This window comes from Megascapheus bottae, chromosome 13 (genome assembly GCF_031878675.1).
Source record: "Megascapheus bottae isolate mThoBot1 chromosome 13, mThoBot2.hap1, whole genome shotgun sequence".
In the NCBI taxonomy this organism is placed as follows: Eukaryota; Metazoa; Chordata; class Mammalia; order Rodentia; family Geomyidae; genus Megascapheus; species Megascapheus bottae.
The window spans coordinates 25,548,885-25,572,841 of NC_143521.1; the positions used below are offsets into that span (position 1 = coordinate 25,548,885).

General features: G+C 32.7%; 1 protein-coding gene across 16 annotated transcripts in view; it reads right to left on the reverse strand.

Annotated features, from left to right (window-relative positions):
• Positions 1-23,957, reverse strand: part of Adgrl3 (adhesion G protein-coupled receptor L3) — a 685,889-nt gene that overhangs the window by 23,087 nt on the left and 638,845 nt on the right. For 11 of the 16 annotated variants that reach the window (XM_090343514.1, XM_090343522.1, XM_090343520.1 and 8 more), the window contains 4 exons: positions 20,448-20,474; positions 17,743-17,911; positions 11,836-11,961; positions 6,689-6,785 (listed from right to left, as the gene is read on the reverse strand). In XM_090343514.1, the coding sequence (XP_090199640.1) occupies positions 6,689-6,785; positions 11,836-11,961; positions 17,743-17,911; positions 20,448-20,474 (419 nt within the window). The remainder of the gene's footprint in view (positions 1-6,688; positions 6,786-11,835; positions 11,962-17,742; positions 17,912-20,447; positions 20,475-23,957) is intronic. The other 5 variants (XM_090343521.1, XM_090343517.1, XM_090343516.1 and 2 more) reach the window with 1 other exon arrangement.

Here is a 23,957-nt window from a genome sequence, read left to right on the forward strand (position 1 = left end):
CACAATTATTGTTTATTACAATTTAAGAATCTATATTTTTATAGTGAGATATTTGTTTCCCTAAACATGTCCACTTTTTCCATTTTAATTTTTCATGTAAGAACCTGGTAAGAATTACATATTTTACAAAAACGTAAAACTGAGGACTTTACATTAATAAAGAACTCTGTAAATAGAGCTAAGCCTTCAAGTAACTACTAAACAATAATAGATAATAATAATAAATCCAAATCAAAGTGAAATTCTAGAGTTGGCTGTATGAGACAAAATTATTTGAAGGAGTCAAATTAAAGAGAAAAATCTGAAAGTTCAGCATAAGAAGGAACTTCTGTGACTCATTTGAAAGCTATTCTTTTTCAGTTCTGCCACCAATTTATAGTAAGGACCTTTTCCCCGATTGACTCAAAATTATTATCCATTTCCCATTGCTGCTTGAATGAAGGATTTGTCTTGAACAATACTTAGGCTGTTTGAGTTAAAAAGAAGACTATTAGTAACATTAATTATATATTTAAGTCAGCATCTCACTTTTAAAAATCTGTAGTTATATTGCATTTGGTTACTAAACTGGAATCCCAAGCACAGATTTCTTTGTCATACTGTACATTATCTTACTCTGTCTTTATTGATGACATACAAACCAAAAACAATGATATGGGAAAGCATTAATTTGTCTAGCAAGGATATAAATAAAATAGTGGGTCTCCAAAGAAAAGTTTACATTTGCCATAGGATTTTTGTATTCTCATCATCTTAATGCATGCTTAGAACAAAGAGTTGAAGATGCTGCTCTGATACACTGAACTATACAAGTTAAATAGGCACATTTTGTAAATTTTAGCAAGGTGTTAGACTATATTAGGAGTTAGTTCATATTCACAAAGTGTAATTTGATGGTCCTTCAGAACAGAAAGGATGTGGACGGTGTGATATATTTTTATGCATATCAGCCAAAATATATGTACTGACATTAATAAAGTACATGAGTGAGTATGCATATTTACCCTGGAAGATTAAATTTATATAAATCATTAATTGAAGCAAAACATGACATACTTTTCTTATGCATTTTTCTTTTTAAGAACATAAAAACAAAACATAGAAATTTGAATATCAGCGAGTTAGGAGGTGATTTATTGTCAAGATTTTTCTGCTTCAGTGACTAACCTCTCAGGGAAAGACAATAGAAGCTGAAAAGACGAGTTAAAATGGGTGTAGTCCCTTCCATGCTCTGCTACTTAAGTGATTATTTCACAGGGCTGTCTGACTTGCACTAGCATTCTCTAAGCTTGTGAAAGGCCGGACAGTGTTTGAAAGAAGACATTGTCTAGATCATTAGCTAAGGAAGGAAAAGAGAAATTTCTATCCTTTAATTCTTTGATACTGAGATATGGTTTCCCATCAAAAGTACAAATTACAAAAAGGCAAGGCAGAGGAAATTTGTGTTTCATTTCTAATTTAAAAGGCACAATTGGCTTTTATTTGTTTACCCTCATTTTTAGGCTTAAGGATACCATCATCTTAGGTAAATTATGATTTGTTTTACTTGACATTTAGGTTATTGCCTCCTACTTCCCATCTATCACCAGAGCATAGAAGAAACCTTTGGTAGTGAATGATGGATTTTATTATCTGCCTGGGAACACCTCACGGATATGTTTTCATTTGCTCAAAAATAAAAGAAAACCTCTGAATAAAATGACACTCAGTCCTTACTACATTCCAGGAACCATTGTAACAATTTACATATATTATCTATTCCTTTCAAAGAATTCGTAAGTTGATATTATTTATGTCCCAATTACATAGACCTTGAGCAATTAAACAATTTCCTTAAAGGTCTCTAATTAAAGGTTTAGCATCAAGCTGCATGAAGTGGTTCACTCCTTTAACCCCTCCTCTTTGGCAGGCAGAGATCTGGAGGATTGACATTTAAGTCAACAAAAAGTGAGGCTATCCAGCTTAACCAATAAGCTGTGTATGGTGGTGTTCACGTGTGATCTCAGAGAAGAGCAGGTGTAAATTGGAGATTCATGATCTAGAGTGATCCTCACAGAAACTTGAGTACTCATTTAGAAAAATGACTAACACAAAACAGACTGGGAACATGGCTCAAGTGATATGGCATCTGTCTGGCAAGTGCAAGACTCTGAGTTCAAAACCCAGTACTAACCAAAAGAAAAAAAAGAAAAGATAAACACCTACCAATGCTGATTTCTGGAAGATTTATGCAAAAGTACAAATAAAGTGTAAACGTTTACTTGCAAATGTCTTCTTCATGACAGTAACTTTCTCTTTGTAAAAACAACATTAGTTACCAGATAAAGTTTACCTTTAAGTAGGTATTCATTTCCTACCTGAGAAATGAAATGTAACCTTAAAATATTATGAAAATAAATACATCTTCCCAAGTGCTGGTGGCTTACGCCTATAACCCTAGCTACTCAGGAGGCTGAGAGGTGAGGATCATGGTTCAAAACCAGCCTAGACAAAAAAGTCAATGGGACTCATAACCAGTTAACTACCAGAAAACCAGAGTGGTTCTATGGCTCAAAGTGGTAGAGCAGTAACCTTGAGCTTACAAGCTCAAGGACAGTGCCCAGTCCCCAAGTTCAATCCCTATGATCAAGGAAAAGAAAAAGGAAAGAAATACACTAACATAATCTTACTATTTACATAAGTTTACTGAGAATGCCTTGACAAATTCACACAACTCTGAAGCCTGCATACACAATTTATCAGTACTAAAATATAATTGCCACACATCAAAGGATTGCTCTTCTGACACAGAAGAGGCTAAGTGTGGCTTAAATGAATGCAACTTTACTTGTGATGTCTCCTATATAAGTATTTGGATTGCTTTAACTTGTTATCAAAATAGAGGATAAGCAGTTAAGGGAGGGGGAGTGAAAAAACAAAAAATCCAAAAAACCAAAAAATCCATTTGTAGCTAGCCAAACCATTCCTCCAGAAGAAATGGCATTTTACTAATTCAGGAGGAAGGCTTTCACAATGCCTCCAAGTTGGGATGAGATAGGAGAAACTGTTGCAATTCACGAAAAGATATATGTTGGCAAAATGTATTAAGAAAAACTTGACTGTCAACTAGATTGCTGTCCTCATTATCTCCATGTAAATAAAAAATAGCAAATGGAATACTCATATTTATAAGGACATATGTAAAATCTAGTTTTGGAATATATTTTAATTTCTTTTTAGAACATAAATGAAAATGTTCAGTAGTTGATTGAAGTGCCTGAGAAATTTCTCAGTAAAGACTACAGTTTTGTTTTCTTGGATCAAGCTCAAGCTTTGGAGACATTTTTTAATCTAAATTATTGAAGATAAGATTTGGTCACAGAGATTTGGGAAGGAGATAAGGGTGGGAAAGTCTGCTGCCAATCTTTCCCACACTCAGTAGGATATTGGAGATCCTAAAAGTTTGCTTTCATTGCTATATAACTCAGAGAGTTATATAGCATAGGCTAAATTTTCCAGTTATGTACCAAATAGTTAATATTTAAGGAAGCAATGAGAACCATCCTTCCACAAACCTACAAGTATGTGAACACTTGGGTTTGGCATGAACCTTTGTTCAAGCTTTCTGTATTCAACCATCAGTACACTGCTCTTCTAAAGTTCTTTTTACCTGTGGGCAGGGGCATCCACAATGTTAACCTGACAGCATTTCAGGCTTAAAGGAATTCTGGATTTGCCTGAGTATATAACACTGCACCCAAAGAGGCGGCTGAGATATCGAAAAATAAATATTTGAAAATGTTTAGGAATATTTTTAGAAATATCTTCATACATATAGATATTAAAATGTCATTTATGAAATGGATCATTTTAAAGACATAAAGGAACAAAACTGTAACTCTCAAGTAGGATACATAAGAATTTAGATGTTCACTGAATCATTATAAATCTTTCAGAACTTCTCATGAAACCAAGGAATCAAATCCCATTAGCTATCTGGTTTATTATAGTCCAGAAAAAAAATAATCTGATCTATATGATGCAATGAATTGATTAAGAACAGAGCATAAAGGATATGGTTAAAACAGAAACAAACATTGAAATCATTCTGCACTACATTGTCAATTAATAATTCTTAATAAATCCTCAAGATGATCAGAGCAGATCCTCGTTTGGAAGGATGAATGATAAGACAAGAAATTTAAAACAATCATCTTTTGTATATTGAGAAGTGATATAAGAAATAAAGAAATTCACAATTTAAATAGATCAGATTTCAGAAAATAGCTCATAGTTTTCAAAGGTCATTCTTAATTTAAAGACAAAATGAGAAGTTTAGAATGTTTAATTTATAGAGAAAGAAATAGAATTTGGATTTAAAAAAAATCTGTCTGTAACTAAGAATGAATGGGCAGTTAAAGTACGTAAAAACTGAAAAGATGTAGTATCTAAGATGTTTACTGTAACAGTAGATAATAGAGTTTTTCAAACAAAAGAAGTGAATAATTTATATGGTTGAGGTGACTGAAGTGTTTATCTGGGAAGATGAATCTCAGGAGTCACCTACCTAAATATGATACACACGCCTGAATGCAGGGAAGATAGGACCCTGGGGAGTGAGACAAGATTAGAGAAGAAGGTTAAAGACTAGCTGGAGAAAAGACTATATGAAGAAATAAAATTTTAAAGTATTTTAATTATGTAAGATATAAAATGAGAGAAAAAAGCAAAACTAGAATATTCTAATTTGTGTTGGGCAGGGAGTTAGGAAATGAATACAGGGAGTGAAGATCATTCTGACTTCTAGCAACTACGGAGTCACTGAGAGGAAGGGTGTATATTTTGGTGGAAAAAGCCCCTGACTGGATCTCCCTCAGATTACACACTCAAGCCCATCTCTAGAAATGTCATTAAAATGACCTGGTTTATATCCCTCACAACATAATACACCACATTTAACTACTTTAATACATTTCCTTCCATCTTACAGCCTAAGTTTCTCTAAATATGTTTCAATCGTCCTAATATCACCATATTCCAAGTTGTTGAAATTCTTGAGAAGGAAATAAGGAAATAAATAACCATATTACATAATATACCTGATTTTCAGAGCACAATTAAAGCAACTTTTATTAAGTTATATACTTACTGCCTTTTACATCAAAATTGATAAAAATACTAGTCAAAATAATTTAACATATTGTGTCTTTCCTCACGAGACTCAGAATATTATTTAAATTATATTAGCTCATCCTTTATGTGATTAAATTGAAAGTTCTGACACAAATCTGTTGATTATGACAGGTTTTTTTTAACATGCTGCAAATTTTCTATGAATTAGATTTAAAAATACAAAGAAATTAATCATTCTGGATGTAAACTGTTTCTTAGGCTATTAAAGCTTTTACAAACAACTACCTATGACTTGGAAATTAAGGTAAAATAAAATATGGACACTTTCATACATTTTCATAATCAACATGAAAATTAAGTTGAAAAAGAGAATACTAGAGAGAAGTCTAGATAATTTAACACGTAAAAGAAAATTAGTAATAAAAGAAAAGAAAGGTTTCTGTTTTATTTTAATATATTGTTCTCAGAGGATTATTCTCCCATGCTATTCTTGATTTAAAAAGTGAGGTAAGATTTAAAATAATAATTAGATTATAGTTATTACATTATCATCCCAAATTACATTTAAACTCAGTACAAAGATGATAAAACCCAGATCCTTATAGCAATTGTTTAGTATATAAAAGTATATTGACACCCATTTTTAGTTCATATTAAGACTACTAACAGGAGTATTTTTAATTTACAAGCCAGAATTTTTTCTCCTTGTAAAATTACAAGTAACAGAAAGCTGACAAAACAGAATGAAGAAAAACTAATTCTTTTATAGATTAAAAAATACCACTATTGATACTAAAAATAATTTCATGCAAATAAAACCTTCCTAGATAAAACTTTAGTAACAGTGTCCCAACACTGAATGCATAAACTGTACCTAGTCATCTTTCACAGAGAAAGAGGGACAGACAGAGAGAGAGGAAGAAAAAGAAGAGAAGTAAAAGTAGACATTAGAGAGAAATGGAGAGAGAGAATATTTACTACAAAAATAGATTAAGTGAACTTTATTTCAAAAGTATGAAAGGCATTCAGGGAGCACTTGAGTAGAAGTTCATATCCACAAAGCACTTCCATGTGCATAAAGGCACTTTTCCTCCTGGATTGTTGAGTGTGCTACATTATCTGGATAAGTCTTTTAGATGTTAAGATTAGATTTAATTTTTCCCCAAATACACAGGTTGTCTTAAGTATCCACTAGACAGTGTATTTTTACTCCCATAAAGACTATGAAATCACTTTTTACTTGGGAAAATGTGGAAGCCTACAATACTTACAGACTCTGAAACTGCCTATCTTCACTACTTTCAATGAGGCCTAACAGCTCACCAGTTTATAGCCGTGACAGATGACCAGAAAAAAAGTTTTGCATTTTCTAAGTTCTTTCAGAAAAGATTTCCTAAAAATTCAGGATAGTTTTAAGAGTTTATGAATAATGGAACACATTGCTACACTAAACCAGGTTTTATATCCTTGCAATATTTCTTTCACATGGTTCAGAATGAGCAAGCAAAGTAATGGATTGAAGAACTCCTTAAAACATTCAGAAGAATAAAACATATGAAAAATCCTTTGTAAGTACCTCTGTTGAGTGAAGCTGAACTATTGATATCCCCAGTAATAAAGGAGGACTCAGACTGTTTTCGAACCGTGTCATTCCACATCCTACGAATTCGGCTCTGAGTAGAAAAAAAAAAGAACATAAGCAAACTCATGAGGCAGTGGTTTCTCATAAAAAATAAAAACATTTATTTTTTGTATCACAGGCATGCGAAACTTCCTCCTAGTGTCTAGTCAATAAAAAAATTCCATGTTTGCAATACAGTCTTATCAAAATACCATTAATGAGATATAGCTAAAATAATATATAATATATGTGATAATATACATAACATATTATATGTCTTGATATGTATTGTGATAGGTATATCAATGATATATCACAATATATTATATAATGTGATATATGATAGTATATATAATATACTATATATGATAATTTTAATATATATCAGTATATGCATTATATAACCTATGATATTTGATCATATATATAATATAAACCATGATATACATGATATGACCCATGCTATATAATATATAATATATATATAATATATATCATAGGATTTATAATGATACATATAAGAAACAATCTTAATGACAATTCTCACTAGATATATTTGTAAATGTCTACACTATAGATGATTATATGAAAAGGTAATAAAACAAAATTTTATACAAATTTTAGTACTTTAGAGTTATATAGTGGTACACTTTAGATAGAATTATCAAAGTTTAGTTCCCAAGATAAAACAAATTATTACCATTGTAAATTTGATTGGAATGAGATTAGTTAACTAACTTATATTGTCAGTTTTATTAACAAAATTTTACTAATGAAAAATTTGACATTTGAAAGACACATTTTGGTTAAAAAAAGAACATACAGTGGAATTAAAATACTTTTTTATTTATATTTTCCTTAAGTTTTAGAAAAAAATATGATTTTAAAGATTGCTATTTAGTTTTCTTTCTTCTGATGGGAATAAAATTAGCTAATTTAGCTCTATTCATTGCTTAATAGTGAAAATTTTTTTATCAATAACATTTTACAGACAGATTAAAAAGAGAATACTAAGCATCAACACATTTTAGAGGGGGAGGTACTACAAGTAAAGGAATTAATGAAACAAAATCTATACTAACTTACCAGAGAAATACTAATTGATTAAAGAGAGGCTTAGTAACAAATCATGCTGAACATGTTCTGCTTTATAGGGGGGATATTAGGTGGACATATACCATATAATTATTTATTATCACTACTAATTATTATTTAATATTAATATGCTTTACATTTCCCATGTTACATTCTTTTATTTTAGAGATATTTTGTGATAAAACAAAAATACATCTAAAAAATCAGTTAGGTGAATGGAATTTAAAGTGACAGAATTCTTACATGTATGTAAAATTTGGAAGGACAATCTTCTATCTCATAGATTAAAAAAAAAAAAAGTACTACAGGGCTGGGAGTTTGGCCCAGTGGTAGAGTGCTTGCCTAGCATGTACAAAGCCCAAGGCTCAATTCCTTGGTACCACATACATAGACAAAGCCAGAAGTGATGCTGTGGCTCAAGTGCTAGGGTTCTAGCTTCAAGAAAGTCTAATGACAGTGTCAAGGCCCTGAGTTCAAGCCCTAGGAGTAGCCACAAAAAAAGTACTGGCTGGGAGTTTGGCCTAGTGGTAGAGTGCTTGCATAGCATGCACAAAAACCCAGGTTCGATTCCTCAGTACCACATACATAGAAAAATGCTGGAAGTGGAACTGAGGCTCAAGTGGTAGAGCTCTAGCCTTGAGAAAATCCAAGGACAGTGCTCAGGCCCTGAGCTCAAGCCCAGGACTGGCAAAAAAAAAAAAAGTACTATAGAGCAAAATGCTACTAACTCACACTTGTTCAGTAATCCTAGTGCCTCAGAAGTCTGAGATCTAAAGATTCAGTTCAAAGCCAGCATGGGCAGCAAAATTCATAAGGTTCTTATCTCCAATTAATCCCTAGAAAACCAGAAGTGGAGCTGTGGTTCAAGTAGTGGAGTATTAATTTTGAGCAAAAAGAGCTCAGAGACAGCCACCAGGCCCTGAGTTTAAGCCCCACAACTGACCAAAAGAAAAAAGAAAAAAAAAAAAGAAAGGAAAAGGAAAAGGAAAATACTATACATGTTTCTGGACATTTATGTTTGTGTGATTTCATATATTGCCTGTCTTTTAAACGTGATTCATACAGGCAAATAACTATATATAGGGCCAACAACAAGAGGATGAGATTTTCATTTTTTACTATCTTGCTTATCCTGTCCCTACAGTATCTTCATAATTACCATGTATTATCTTTAGTACATGTAGATGTATTCTGCTACTTCTGAAGTATTCAACTGGTTTTCCAAAGTAAGCAAAGGAGAATATAAGAGCCAGGCAGGGTAGTGCATGCCTGTAATCAGCCACTCTGGAGGTAAAGATTGGAAAGATGGTATTTATGGCCAATTTATGCAAAAATAATTACCAAGCCCTCATCTCAAACAATAAACCTAGGCTGATGGGATTCACTTGTGATCCCATTCCCTTGCAAAAAGAATGCAATTTGATCAAGAAAAAGTTGAGAGAGAAAAATAATGTGAGAAAGTGAGGGAGAGGCTAACATTGATCTCCCCCCTCCAAAAAAAATAGACACAGCTGGCCCATGTGGCTCATGCCTGAAATCCTAGCTACTCAGGAGTCTGAGATCTGAGGATTGTATGTTCAAAGCTAGCCTGGGGATGAAAGTCCATGAAACTCTTATCTCCGATTAACCACTAGGAACCTGGAAGTGACATTGTACTCATTACTTGAATTATGTAACGGTAAACCCTCTGTATATCACCATTACAGTATTTTTTTTTTGCCAGTCCTGGGCTTGAGTTCAGGGCTTGAGCACTGTCCTTGGACTTTCTCAAGGCTAGAGCTCTACCACTTGAGCCTCAACACCACTTCCAGCTTTTTCTATGTATGTGGTACCAAGCTAGGCAAGCACTTTAACCACTAAGCCAAACTCCTGGCCTACAGTAAATTTTAAATTTAAAGAAAGAAAAGAAAACCAAAAGTCTAGATGCATGGCTAAATTGCTTGAGAATTTTCCTTGGAAGCATGAGGTCCTGAGTTCAAGACTATTACTCTAACAATACAAAATATCTACATGTACATACACCTAAATATATTTCAGAATCGATGGATTGTCTTTTTCTCGACTTTCCGTTTCATTTTCTCACAGAGTGTTATTATTATCCAAATTCTCTTCCAAATTCCATTAGCCCAAGAAATGACAATCTCCCTGAAATTGCAGGCTAGCCTCTGCTTCAAGGGCTGAAGACCAGCTATTCTCTGGTCTGAAACTGTCTCCTCATAAGCATCTTTTCCTCCTCATTGTCACTTAGATGTTAGCATGGGAAAAAAAAAAAGAATCACTTCCAGAGGCAGTCTTTCTTTAGTACTTAGTTAAGGTGGTCACCTGTAAACTTTATATGTGTGTATTTTATATTTATTTATATTGGGTTTATTGTCCTTTACCATGGGTCACAGTTTGCTATTTTTGTTTATTTGTTTGTGGACATTGTTTTCCAGTACTAGAGTGAAACTCCAGGACCACTGCAGAAATCATCTTCTAACCATCTCTTGTTTCAGAGGCAGCTGACATCCCATAGAAAGCACTCAACATTTCTAAAAATCAGGTTAAATACATGAACTTGGTTACTTTAGAAATCATATGATTTGAAAAAAAGTGTATTTATGTCCCCCAATTTTGTTTTTCTATACCTGAATAGTTGAGTCTTTGTTTATTCACAACTATTACATAATATATTGATTCGTGTTACCTAAACATGATACTTCATCAGTCATTTGCATTGCATACAGGATTATATTGTCATAATTGATCAAAATTAACACTATATTATATATAACAAGACATTGTATGTTCTTCAAGAGCATTGTGAAGTCACAAGTGCAAAGTTGAAGAAAATTATGATGACAACTTTTGTTTCTCAGTGCCAGTTGTGGGGGCTTGAGCTCAGGGCCTGAACACTTGGGCTTTTCAAGGCTCTACAATTTGAGCCACAGTACCACGTCTAGCTTCATGTATGTGGTACTGAGGAATCAAACCTGGGTCTTCCTGCATGCTAGGCAAGCACTCTACCACGAAGCCAAACTCCCGGCTTATGACAGCTTTAATAGTTTATATGTGAAATTATATTCTGAAATGAACACTAGTATAAGTTAACGCCATCAATTTATTGATTACCTACAATTTCTTCTTTGTGTTTTTACATTTAGTGGTTTAATTATTTTAAAAACTTAACAAAGCACTATTATTATCATCTTAAATATGTAGAAAGTCAATCAGATTAAAAAATTATTCTGGCTATGTACACAGAGGCACAAACCTATAATCTCAGCACTAAAGAGGCTAAGACAGGAGAAGAGTTTGAGACGAGCCTAATGTATATAGGAAGATCCCATGTCACAAATAAACAAAAATAACATTAAAGCAACAGCAGAGCTGGAAATGCAGCTGTGACTGAAGTGGTAGAGCATTAACTTTCAGCACAAAAGCTCAGGGACAATAGCCAAGTCCTGAGTTCAAGAACCAGGACTAGCACAAAACAAACAAAAAACAAAGACAATAAGAGAGGTTTTTTTTTTTTCTGTGTCACACCTGGTAATGCTAGAATTCAAACCAAGGAGCAACTATCCATAAAGTTTACCATTACTTTATCATATTACGATACATATTATAATTGACTGTGATGGCTAATTTTATTAATTCTCTATTTCAATTACATACTTTAGGTAATAACCATAATACTGAATATGGAGCTAATAAATATAATGTATGATATATATCATATATATATATATATGATATTACTTTCTTTGGCTTTTATATTAAATACGAAATATTGTAATTTCCCTGTCATACTCATTCATTTATAAACCATTTGAAGCCAGTAATTATTATGCAAACAGACACAGTGTTTCCTACATTTATTAGATTTTTGTCTCCTTAACATTGTCTCAGAATCCTTCCCAAAGCTAGTCACACTAAAAACAAAAAGTGCCAAGTGTGGTTGAGATCTGAGTTAGGCAATTGCTAATCATCATACTTCAGCAACTTTAAGCCGACTACAAGAGGTTTACCTGGGAGCCTGTGGAGTAGCGTCCAGGAGTTCGAGAGCCAGATGTTTTCCCTGAGCCAATGGAGCTCTCTGTACTTTTACCACTGCAGCAGTGGGTGCGCAGGCATTTCCCATATTCTTTGCGTACCTAGTCAATTGAATGTTAATCTCGGTTAGATATTCCTATTAGCCAAGAAGTATGGCACATTTTTTTTTTTGTACTTCAGGTGGGTTTTAGTTTGGGGTAATGTCATGGTTTTCTTATCCTACTGCTACAAATAAGCCTGCTCAGTAGATAGACCGGAACACAAAATTATTATGTCCATATTGTCAAGCTTGAAAATTAGCATGAGTCTCTTCATACAACTGGAAGCAGTGTCAATGACCACATAAAAGTATTTGCTCTTAGTTCAAAGAACATAGGCTTAAAACAATTTCAAGACATATTTTCACCTTCATAAATTTTATGTTAAGTAGTGTATTTGGTGCAAAAGGATTGTAGCTATTGTAGAAAAGTAGTTGTAATGTTAACTTCTGAGAAGGAGAAGGTAGGTTAAGGAAGGGAACAAAGGAAGATAAAAGAGAATATTTAAACACAGAAAAGGAACATGAGGAGCTAAAAACTACTTTTAAGTTTATATTCTCTTGACGTTTTTCTCTTAAAAGGTGAGATTAATCTGGGCACCATGGCTCATGCCTGTAATCCTAGCTACTCAGGAGGCTGAGATCTGAGGATCAAGGTTCAAAACCAGCCGGGGCACAAAAGGACTTAAGGCTCTTATCTCCAGTTAAGTTCTAGAAAACGGAAAGTGAGGCTTGGCTCAAGGGTAGTACAGTGAGTTGAAGAGCTCAGGGACAACGCGCAGGTCAAATTCAAGCCCCATGATCCCCCCCCCCAAAAAAAATGGTGAGGTTAACAAATTTAAGCAGCTCAAAATATTCATACAAAATAATTCTGGTCAATAATTGCAGAAAAAAACAGTTTTTTATTGTAGATTCAAATTCTTCAACCATTTCCAAGTAACAGCTCCAATATGAACAACAGCAAATAACATAAGCTGCTAGTTACATATTTCCTTTTAGTTCCTTATTTCCTTTTACCTTAACTTATATTTTGTAACCATGCTGTTTTATACCATTTACTTTCATTTTAAAAGAAAGTTATGCATAGTGCTTTTTAAGGTGTGTCATATAGATCCAAAAACAAAGTCTACCTCTTATTTGTTGAAGAGCTCATACTGAACAAATGTTGATTATATTTAAAGCCAATGGCTGTGGATGTAGCAAAGAAGTAGAATGGCCATTGGTTAAGAGTGGACCCGACAGCTTCTCCTCCAAGGTAAACAATAGAGCAGTGACTGATGAGTGAAACTACTGAAGAGGAGGACCAGTGGGAGTAGAGAGAGAAACAAAACAAGGCTTAGCCTAACGATGGTTTATAAGAACAACTTCACAAGATATGTTGGAATGATGCTAATGTTTATGTGATGAAGTTGGAAGGAAAATGACCAATAGAGAAAAAAAAAAAACATTTTGGGTGGAGAAATACAAACTGAGAAAAATGGAGTTAGGATATTGTAGCCCTTAACTTCTTTCTCCACTCTGGATCGCTCAAAATATATACTTCTAATATATTTACATTTCTCATGATCTGTGATCTATTTCCTTTTTATTTTAGTTGTGGGCTGGAACTCTGAGCCTGGGCACTGTTCCTGAGCTCTTCAGGGCAAGGCTAGCACTGTACCACTTGAGCCACAGTGCCACTTCATGACCTGTTTCTTAACCTAATCTCTTCAATGTTAAATGTATCAATACTTAGAAATGAAGATAATCATTTTTATTCATTGATTCACATCAATTGTTTTGTTTCTTAAAAAAAGAATCCTTGAAATATAAAATTTTTGTGTGTTTCTGAGATGTGTGTGTGTGTGCCACTTCATGACCTGTTTCTTAACCTAATCTCTTCAATGTTAAATGTATCAATACTTAGAAATGAAGATAATCATTTTTATTCATTGATTCACATCAATTGTTTTGTTTCTTAAAAAAAGAATCCTTGAAATATAAAATTTTTGTGTGTTTCTGAGATGTGTGTAAGTGTGTGTATGTTGGGAGAGTAGACTGAAGAAAAAATTGTCTTGAATGAAGTTGTGTGATTTAAGTACCTCAAAATAAATCTAGAGCATAATTACTAGTCTTATTTTACAGTAAAGTTACTGACATGATTCAACAGTGAAAGCAAACTGCCTAAAAAAGTTAAGCAATGTGCCTTATGTAGGAAAATAGGAAACTCATGGTGGTGTGTAATCATAAAGGTCTTTTTAAGATGTCATATCTCTAACATTAATACATCATGGATTAAGACACTACATATTATTAGTGTTTTTATTAAACTGATTTCCATATCTAAAATGAAGAATGATAAATGATTTAATTAGAAGTCAGGAAGGCTTAAAATAATCTCTAAACAAAGGTAAGTTTTTCTGACTATAGTTTGGTCATTTGTAATATTTCCAAGAACTTAAACTTGGACTGTGACTGTAGCTTCTTCTTGTTTTTCTGCCCACTGTACCCTGAAAATGATGTGTTTTAAATTTGCACAGATATTTTAGTACAAAGAGAGAAAAGAAAAGAGAACTATTTTTCTCTGTGCTACAAAAGAAGTGATACTAAAAGGGCCACAGGAATTCATAATGAAATATTTGTGTTTTCTAGCAGATATTGAATGTGCTGAATTGATTTTTATAAACAACCAGCAAACCAAGAAATGTGGGGATGCCAGTTTCCACATTAACTACATTGCTACCTGGTTCATTAGAGACTTTAATTTGCTCTGCTCCAATTTGAAATGATAAGCATATGCCTTAAACAGAACAAAAGAAGAAGGAATATGGTCTATATCAATAAAACATTTTTTTCTTTAGACATAAGTAAGAAAGTTCTTTGATCACTCAATCACTTACATACTCTAGTCTATTTCACATGATCCATCATCTTAATCACTCTAATCACATAATGATATCATATCACAATGTGTGTTGTTGTAGGCTATAGATAGACAGGAAAGAACGTGTGCCTTACGAATCAAACATTTTTTCCTTTTTCTTACTTCTAAACTAAAGTACTCTGGGAAGCTCCAAGAGCATATTGAATAATAATAGCAAAATTGAAATCTTCAGTAACCAGTGCAAAAACTGGTGTCATACCTTATAATGTATACTTGGAAAGGGTCTGCCATTGCCAGATTATTAATTATTCTTAATCTATTGACTGAACTAATCAATAGTCCTAGTAAATGTATATTATTACATTTTGAGCTAAAATATCTAAGCAACTACATATACAGGATCTATAAAAAAATCAGACACATGGCTTTAAAGACAAAAAAAGTCAAAACTATTGACAGCTATAAAGACATATTTCATTATTTTTTGTTGAGAAAAATACTAATCACCCACAATTTCAACATTTTTTTTGCCAGTCCTGGGCTTGAGCTCGGGGCCTGAGCACTGTCCTTGGACTTTCTCAAGGCTAGAGCTCTACCACTTGAGCCTCAGCACCACTTTCGGCTTTTTTCTATGTATGTGGTGCCGAGGAATCGAACCCGCGTCTTCATGCATGCTAGGCAAGCACTTTAACCACTAGACCAAACTCCCGGCCCAATTTCAACATTTTTTTATTGTAGGGTCATGTTCTTTACACCAGAGAAAAATAACACCAAATTTTAAAAATTAAAATTGTAGAAAGGATGGAAGGGGAGTATGTATAACACAAAGACAGTATATCTGTCATAAAATCCACTATATTTTAAGATATTACTGCTCACTATAACACAATTCTTGTTTTTTGTTTGATTTTGTTTTTATTTTACTTTGTTTTGGTTTTAGTTCATGGGGCTTGAACTCTGGGCCTGAGCACTGTCCTCGAACTCTTCAGTTCAAGGCTATCACCCTACCCCTTGAGCCCCAGCACCACTTCCGGTTTTCTAGTGGTTAATTGCAGATAAGAGTCTGACAGACTCAGGCTGGCTTTGAGATGCAATCCTCAGATCTCAGCCTCCTGAGTAGCTAGGATTACAGCCACAGCACCCAATATAGTTTCTGGTTTTTTATGGATAAGTGCCATCAATATTTTAATCCCTTAACTTTATGCCCATTTTTTCTGCATATAATTCTCTTGAGAGTGTTATGGCTTCCTTTTTCAAATCTAGACATTTTTCCAAACAATCTCTGACTTCCCTGAACTTTTAAAATTTTATTTATTTTTTTCCAATGTTGACTATTATCTCAACATTTTTTCTTGTATTTAATTGGGTATGTGCTTTGTTTTGATTCTCATTTTATGTTCCTGACAACTGTTTTCTTCTCTCTGTGTGTCTCTCAGATTTTATATGTAGCATAGTGTTTAACCTTATCAAGCATAGTAGATTGCTAGCTGGTGAATATATCCAGTTTCTGTTTTCTTGGGCAAAATGCTAAACTATGTCCCAATCTCCTCTGCAGGTTATATGTTATGGTCAATACAGTTCTATCAATGGAAACAGAGTAGGACACATACCCCATGGTTCCCCAAAAATCTGTTACTTGTTTCACAGAATGTTCCCTTTATAATAACTCAAAAGATGATCATAAAATCAGGCACTAGAATTAAGACTTTACGAGCTCTGATTTCCTCATTATACAGATACATGAGCAATTAATACATATTGAGGTGTCCTATTCCAATTTGGGAGTATAAGCATCATTTGGGAATGTACACCTATTCTATTCTAACTTTTATGCAACTTTATAAACCTGCTTTATTGTTACTCTTCTAGTTTGTATTGTGACTGTTGCAAGACATTTAATATGGTTACCTAAAAGGGAAACAGAATAAAATTTTGCTTTATTTTTGTCCCATCTTAAGGAATAGGATAGACATTTTTCCAACCTTATCTTAGTATTGCTTTATCAACTTTTCTAGTGATAAAGTCCTTGTTTGCCAAACTAAATTATAAGCGTGTTATTTGTAAGAATTTATGTGTTTTTTTTGCATTTTGCCACTTCATTTCCTAAGTCACCACTTTTGATATTTCATAATTATCTTTATCACCTCTAGTCACACATGAGGAAATTGGGATGAAGGAGGTTAATTAACTTGCTCCAAATCACATAATCTTCTAAGTGGAGGAAGTGAAATTCAGATTCATAAAATCTGGCTAAAGGGGCTCTGTGATCATAGCTATAGAGACTATATTTTTAAATAGAACTGGAAAATATAAAGTGATAAAAATCAATCTTATGAGGAATAAAAATGATAAAAACATTTTTTGTTAAAATTGGCTTTTAAAATGAGTACTTTATGACATTTTATATATGTATATGAAAACAGTTATATAATACAAAAAAAGAACACAATTCTAGTCATTCAAGTCATAATTTTATAGAAGTTGCTTTTAAAGGAAAAAAGTAGAATAATTTTCATTCAAAACATATATTTACTCCAAATTTTATATTATCTTACCATAAAATATAATTTTTCTTCCATAAAAGCTAGCTCTTAAAGAAAAACTTACATATTTGTATATGTCTTCTGATGTACATTTTTGGTTTTAGAAAAGTTACTCCTATTGCAAGATTTTCATTTGTCTGTCAATGAGTATATAAAATAATGTGAATGAATGTCTATTATGTAAATACTCCTTTTGATTTTCCAACTGATATTGTTTTTATATTTAAACACTCTCACAAACTTCTATGTTCTCATTTTGTACCTATTTTTAATCTTTATGAGTATAAACAAGTGTTTATTTCCTGAGGCCAACGTGCAAAAATATTTCGTTAGAATATGTTAAAGTTCCTTTGCCATGAAATTGAGATTATGTTATGAAAATGGTACATTTGTCACAAAATTGGTACCATTGAAAATTTAAGAGAGAATGCTAACTTACCTTCTTCTGTAGGACACAATGGAAAATGAATATAAACATTCCCTGTAGAGAATTGAAAATGGTGAAGAGATATGCCATGATGACTGTGCTTTCATTAATATACATGAGTCCGAAGGCCCATGTCAATCCCAACAGGCAGAGAAGAGCTATTGCACCTATAACCCATGACCTGTTGAGAGAAGAGAAAATTAAGGGTTATCAAATACTTGGTCTTGAATTAACCCAACCATATCATATTTATAATATTGACACTGAAAAAAATGTTATGGCAAGTTTTATTGACAGAAAATGTAAGACAAGCAGCATAAGTACTTTAAAATTTTAATGGGAACTACAAGTTACCAAGCTTGAAGAAATATACATGAATGAAAATGTTATGAACACAGAAATTCATTTAAGCAAAAGCAGATTTGTGCCATAAATTATTCATATGTTTGTAATGCATATGCAAATGTTATGGAGATGTAATTATGGTGAATGGTAAGGGGGAAAAGACTTTGAAGTTATATTAATCTTTACCAGACTCATTGGTATGATATTTATTTGATCAGCCTTCTTACTTTAGAGCATCTGATACACTCAAACCACATTTTTTTTCAAATTTTCTCTATTTTCATATGCATTGTAGTATTGAATAAAATAACAAATCCTAACTGCTATTAAAGAGAATTCATTTTTAGAATATATATACATATATATATATAAAGCTAGCATATCCTGCAAGTGTGATTTTGTGATTCTATAGGAATATAATCAATATGATCTTCCATTGATGTAAAAAAAAAACACCTATTCTGTTGGAATTACTGTATCTTCCTGCTCACCTTTAGATGACTGCCTTCTAAGGTAAGTTGTAATGCGTTATGAAAATTGAACATTTGGCATCTTTCCTGAAAGAAGATTTAAGACTCAAGGTATTTTCATTTCTTTGTACATTCAAGGGAGAGGATGAAGCTGAGAATGGGGATGGAGTGGTATGAACAAAGTAGAAAAGCATAGAGACAATCATCACTTGCACTCCATTCTTAGCTTCCTCCAAATTCTCAACAGTAGTAATTGTGTGACAATCATTCACATCGCTATGGTTATATTATGTATATGTATATATATATTGACATAAAATGAATTCTTCCAATAGATGGGACTCCAGTAGTTGAAAATGGAATCCCACTCAACTTGTCTTAAAATTGATGGAAGAACAGGACCCAAACCAGTCCACCTCTGTATACATTTACAGAAACAAACCTTTTCTTTGACAGCAATCTTCCCTGAACAAGGTAAAGTAGCATACCTTTTCTGTAGACCCTCGTGTTTTTTTATGTTGTCTAAAGTAGGAATAATTTGTGGGAACTGAAATTCACAAAGTGAAAGGGGAAAATGCTTATGTTCACCTTAAACTGAAGTTGAGTTCAGTTTATTTTTTTTATTTGTTTTGTTTAGAAAGAACTACATTTTAAGGAGGATATAGCCACAACATGTTATTGAATTGATTATAATTATTCACATTTTTTCTCCCACAACAATCAGGAACTATTTCTTAGACTTAAATGTCCATTCAATTTATCACTTGTAATGTTAGCCATCAGCGTTCTTGAATAAAGACTCCCTGCAGGAAGTTTACTAATGCATCTGGCACATTTGCTTATATGAATTAGAAAAAAAATAACATCATTGATGTTAATATTTTGTTTTAAAACAGAATTAAGAACTATGGGAACATACAAAGGAGCGTGCTCAGTTTTTTCAGACATTGAAAGGAGAAATGGAAAAAAATCATCTTCAAATGAAGGCAGAACTAGTATTAAGATTTAGAAATAAAATGGTAGGATAACATACTAAAGTCAGTCACTGCCACTAGAGAACATTTGACAGACCCAAACTGCAATGGTCTCCAATTGAGAAAGGAAACACAGAAGCAAAAGCATGAAGAAGTAAGTGAAATGACATCAGGAGAATGGAAACAAAGGACTCTTCACCAGAAGAACAAACTGAAAGTACAACAAGGTCACCCAGAGGTTGCCAGTCTTGGTTAATTCTTGCAGGACAAAATCGTAAGATGTGTAGGGAGAAAAAATATGCAAATGTTACCTTTAATGTCTATGTTTATTATACTGGTACAGACTTGTAGCTTTGTTTCAGAAACTTAAATGTCACAAGCAATTAGATGATTAATCAAGTGACAGGTGTCAATTCAAAAGAGAAAAAAATGTGCAAGTGCAAACTTTTAATTTTTGAAGGAGCACTTTTTTTCTTTTTTGAATATTTCATGCAGTATTCATTCATCACAATTTAAGCCAGGTAGTTTCAGACCCATAGGGAATACTAATAAATCACAGGTAAGTTTAGATGAATAGTGCTTGAAAAAACAACAGAAATACACAGCAGAGACTAAAGCATCACAATGTAAAGAGAAAAACTACACAGCAGAACAAGTCTGTAGCCCAGGAAGTTATTATTACTGTGGCACTGAATTCACATGATATCCAATTAAGAGAGGTGAAGCAGAGCTCCATTTTTGGCAATATAGCTACAGCATATTTATTCCACATATAAGTGGTATGCCAGCTCATTTTCCCTGCACAGTTTGCTCTTCTGCCTCAGTGTGAATGACAGAAGCTCTAATGATTTTTCAGTACTGATCTGACAGCTGGTTCATGGGACCACACTGATAAATGGAATTTATCAGCCATTCAGGTCATTCTTACTTGATGAAGGGTCTGTTATCCTCATAGCTAAAGAATGCATAGACATAAAGACAAGAACACCAACATTAGCATTTTATGACAAAGAATTTCCTATGAAAAATCTTCTCTTGTTCCCCCAAGGCATCTATTCCCCACCTATCTAAAAAGGTATTGTAACCTTCTCTTTATATCCAGAAGGTAAATCCTAAAACGACCATGAGAACTTAAAAACCAAGGAATAAAATCAATTTGACAATACTGCAATAGCCCTTAAGAGATTCAGAAATTTCATTTTTTCATCCTGTGCTCATATTACTTGTGACTTGACAGAGACATTTATTTCTTAGAGATCATATTTCTCTAGAGAATGAGAAATTTTATGAGCAATCTGGAAAGGGCTTGGGGGCATGCTTAAAATGACAGATTTCATGTCACTTAAATGTATCCTTATTCTACAGTATTAGTAGGTAAGATTACTTAATTATGGAGAGTGCTTCTAAGTAATTTTAACTTGCAGATGATTAACCTGAGTTAAACCTGAACATCACAGGCCTTTGAAAAAATCAATCTTGATGATTTAAAATTCCTTCTGTTAATGTACTGAAAAGCTGAATAATCTTTTGTAGTAACAGGAACAAATGCAGAAAACCTTTTTATTGTCATTTACATTTACTAATTCATTTACTATCTACTGCATAAAATAAAATCTTAGAGCCCAATTAGTAATGAAAAGGTAAGAAACATTTTACATTGTCTCTTTACAAACATACTCTTTGATCAGATAATTGTGATGAGACAAAAAGAAATAGACACTATTTAATCTAGTTTTTGTTTCCCTCCCATGTAAACTAAATGCTTTTGGATCATTTTAAATAAAGAGAACTACTATAAAAACTCTCTCTACAGTAAAAAAAAAATGGAGACTACCTGAAGTTCAAATCCTAGTGTGTTCATTGAATAGCTGCTTGATCTTAGGCCAAAGCTAAAATATGGTTGTGTGCATAGCTGAAAATGGTAATGACACACTATCAGAGGAGTTCCTTCTGTTATATGCATATTACTGGGTAAAATGAAATTAGTTATTGGATTTTAAGTACTTAGAATAGTATCCCACATATACTATGTCAAATATGTACTATATCAAGTTATTATTACTAAGATCTTTAAAACTAGAGTAAATTCACATTGGAAATATAAAAAAAATCATGTAGCAAATAAAACTTCTAAATATATAGTCAATATCTTGATATGCTTCCAGAGTAATGAGGGGAGGTAGGAAGTAGAAGTGAGGAATCTTAACTCATTATGGTGATTTAAGTGCCGGTGCTGCTAGCAGTATGTGTTCATTGTCAGGAGCACACACAAAGGGAAAGATGAGAGCTTAGCTCTCTGGCACTACAAGTCAAAGCAGAGATGATCACGAGAAATGTCCAAGTGCAACACTCAGTGGCATCCTGAAAGTCTTCGTATATTATAGTTCCCCTTTCCAAGGACAATGTTCTGAGATCTCCCGGGGTACTCAAAATTACTATTCTATACACACCTACTAGTATGCTAATTTAATTTATAAATCAGGCACAGTAAGAGATAAAAGTAAGTTACAGTAATCACAAGTAGCCATGTAAATTTAAACTCATTAAAGCAAAGTAATATTCAAAATTCATTTCCTCAGTCCCAATCCAAACACTAAAAAGCCTTTTCACAAATAATACGAATACAGTGGGTTGTACAGTTCTAGAACATTTCTGTTATGGGAAGATTGTTCTATTGGAAAATAAGAGCTAAGATGTTCAAGGAGAGTGTTAAGTCAAGAAATGTAATTGGCCAGAGTCCAAGCCCCATGACCGATGGAAAAAAGAAAAAAAATGTAATTACAAGAGATAATTCTTAGAAATAAATATAATCAGTTCTTAGGAATAAGAATAAGAATAAACTATTTTTCTCTCACACATAGAAGTTATATCTAAATTATAAAAATACACATATAGGGTCATATATGCATAGATACTATATACAATAAACATATTGAGTAGAATATTGTACCTGTAGAGTAGAATTCCAATGATGTAACTCCTTCAAACAACTAACATGAGATTTATCAATATGAATACCATGAAGATCCAATGTGTGTTTTTTTATGGTTGATCAAGGGAATGGAAGTAAAAAGAGTACAGAGGGAAAGGCTGGAGCAGAAGGAGTGGTATAATCATAGTATTTAATGTACATTTCTTAAAGGAACCAAGAAATTTGAGGAATGGGAGGGGTTGGAAGAGATGAGAAAGAACAATGAAGGATGTGACTGATCAAGAGGTATTTTTGATATGTTGAATTAAAACTCATATACAATGGTTTTTGAATCGATGTCACTAAAGGTTTCCTATAATATGGTGTAAGTGACATCAGTTTTATTAGCTTAGAGAGTCATATATTGTAATATCCTTACATCATACCCAAATTGAGTTGGTTGTAATGTTGTCATTAGCAGGGTTAGCAAAGCTAAAAGCTGTTGATTTCTTTAGCTTTATTTTAAACACAGATCTATAGATGAGTTTTTAAAAACTAATATTTTCCTAATTTTTTCACAGTTAAAAATATCCACTAAAAAGAGATTCCATTCAAGGTTCCATAACTAAAACAAATTCACTGCAATTATTTTAAGTTTCTAAGACAATATGTTATCTTAATGTTTATGGGTTACTTTATAATCTGTAGAGTTGATTTATTTTAAAAAAGTAAAATATTTCATACACATAGTTTTAATGAGAAGTGAAAAAATGAAATTTATTTGAGACCTGAGAAAGGGTATCAATGTATGTGAAGTAATGTATCTTCTACCTGGTGAATATAAGGTAACCCTGCTATTAATTACAATAAAATGTATGAAAAAAAAGCTTATTTCTTTTCAATAAACATGAAAAACTTGACAATAATTATGTGCATATTTAAATGTTACATAAAATCCTCAAATCCACACAAAAGCTATTAAAACCAATTTCCACTGAAACTTAGCTCAAAGCACATTTTCAGACAGATTTCTTTTCCAAAGTATTAACTTATGAACTAGTGCTAGAATACAATCAATTGTTTTATCAACATGGAAAAATAATGAATAGACATTATGAATGAAATGAGGTAATTACAAGATAGTTATATTTTAGTAGTTACAGAATAAAATAACCTATTATTTTACCACATTTTAAAGGAAATATCTGAAGTTCAAGAAATAAAAGAGATAAATTATTTAAATAATTTGAAATATTTCTATTATTCCACCCTGAAGTAAATTTTAGTAATTTACATACTACAGAATACTTATTTATTTGCTTATTGATTTTATTTTATTTCCAGGGTGATATATAGTGAGGTTACAGTTATATTTGTAAAGTAGTGAGAACATTATTTCTTGAATATTGTTACCCCTTCCCAAGTTTTTCTACCACTTTCATTCCTCCTCTTCCCTCCCAGATTGTGAAGTTCATTTCCAACATATTCTCTTGTGACTATCACTGTTCTACTGTTTTTCCTTGTTCT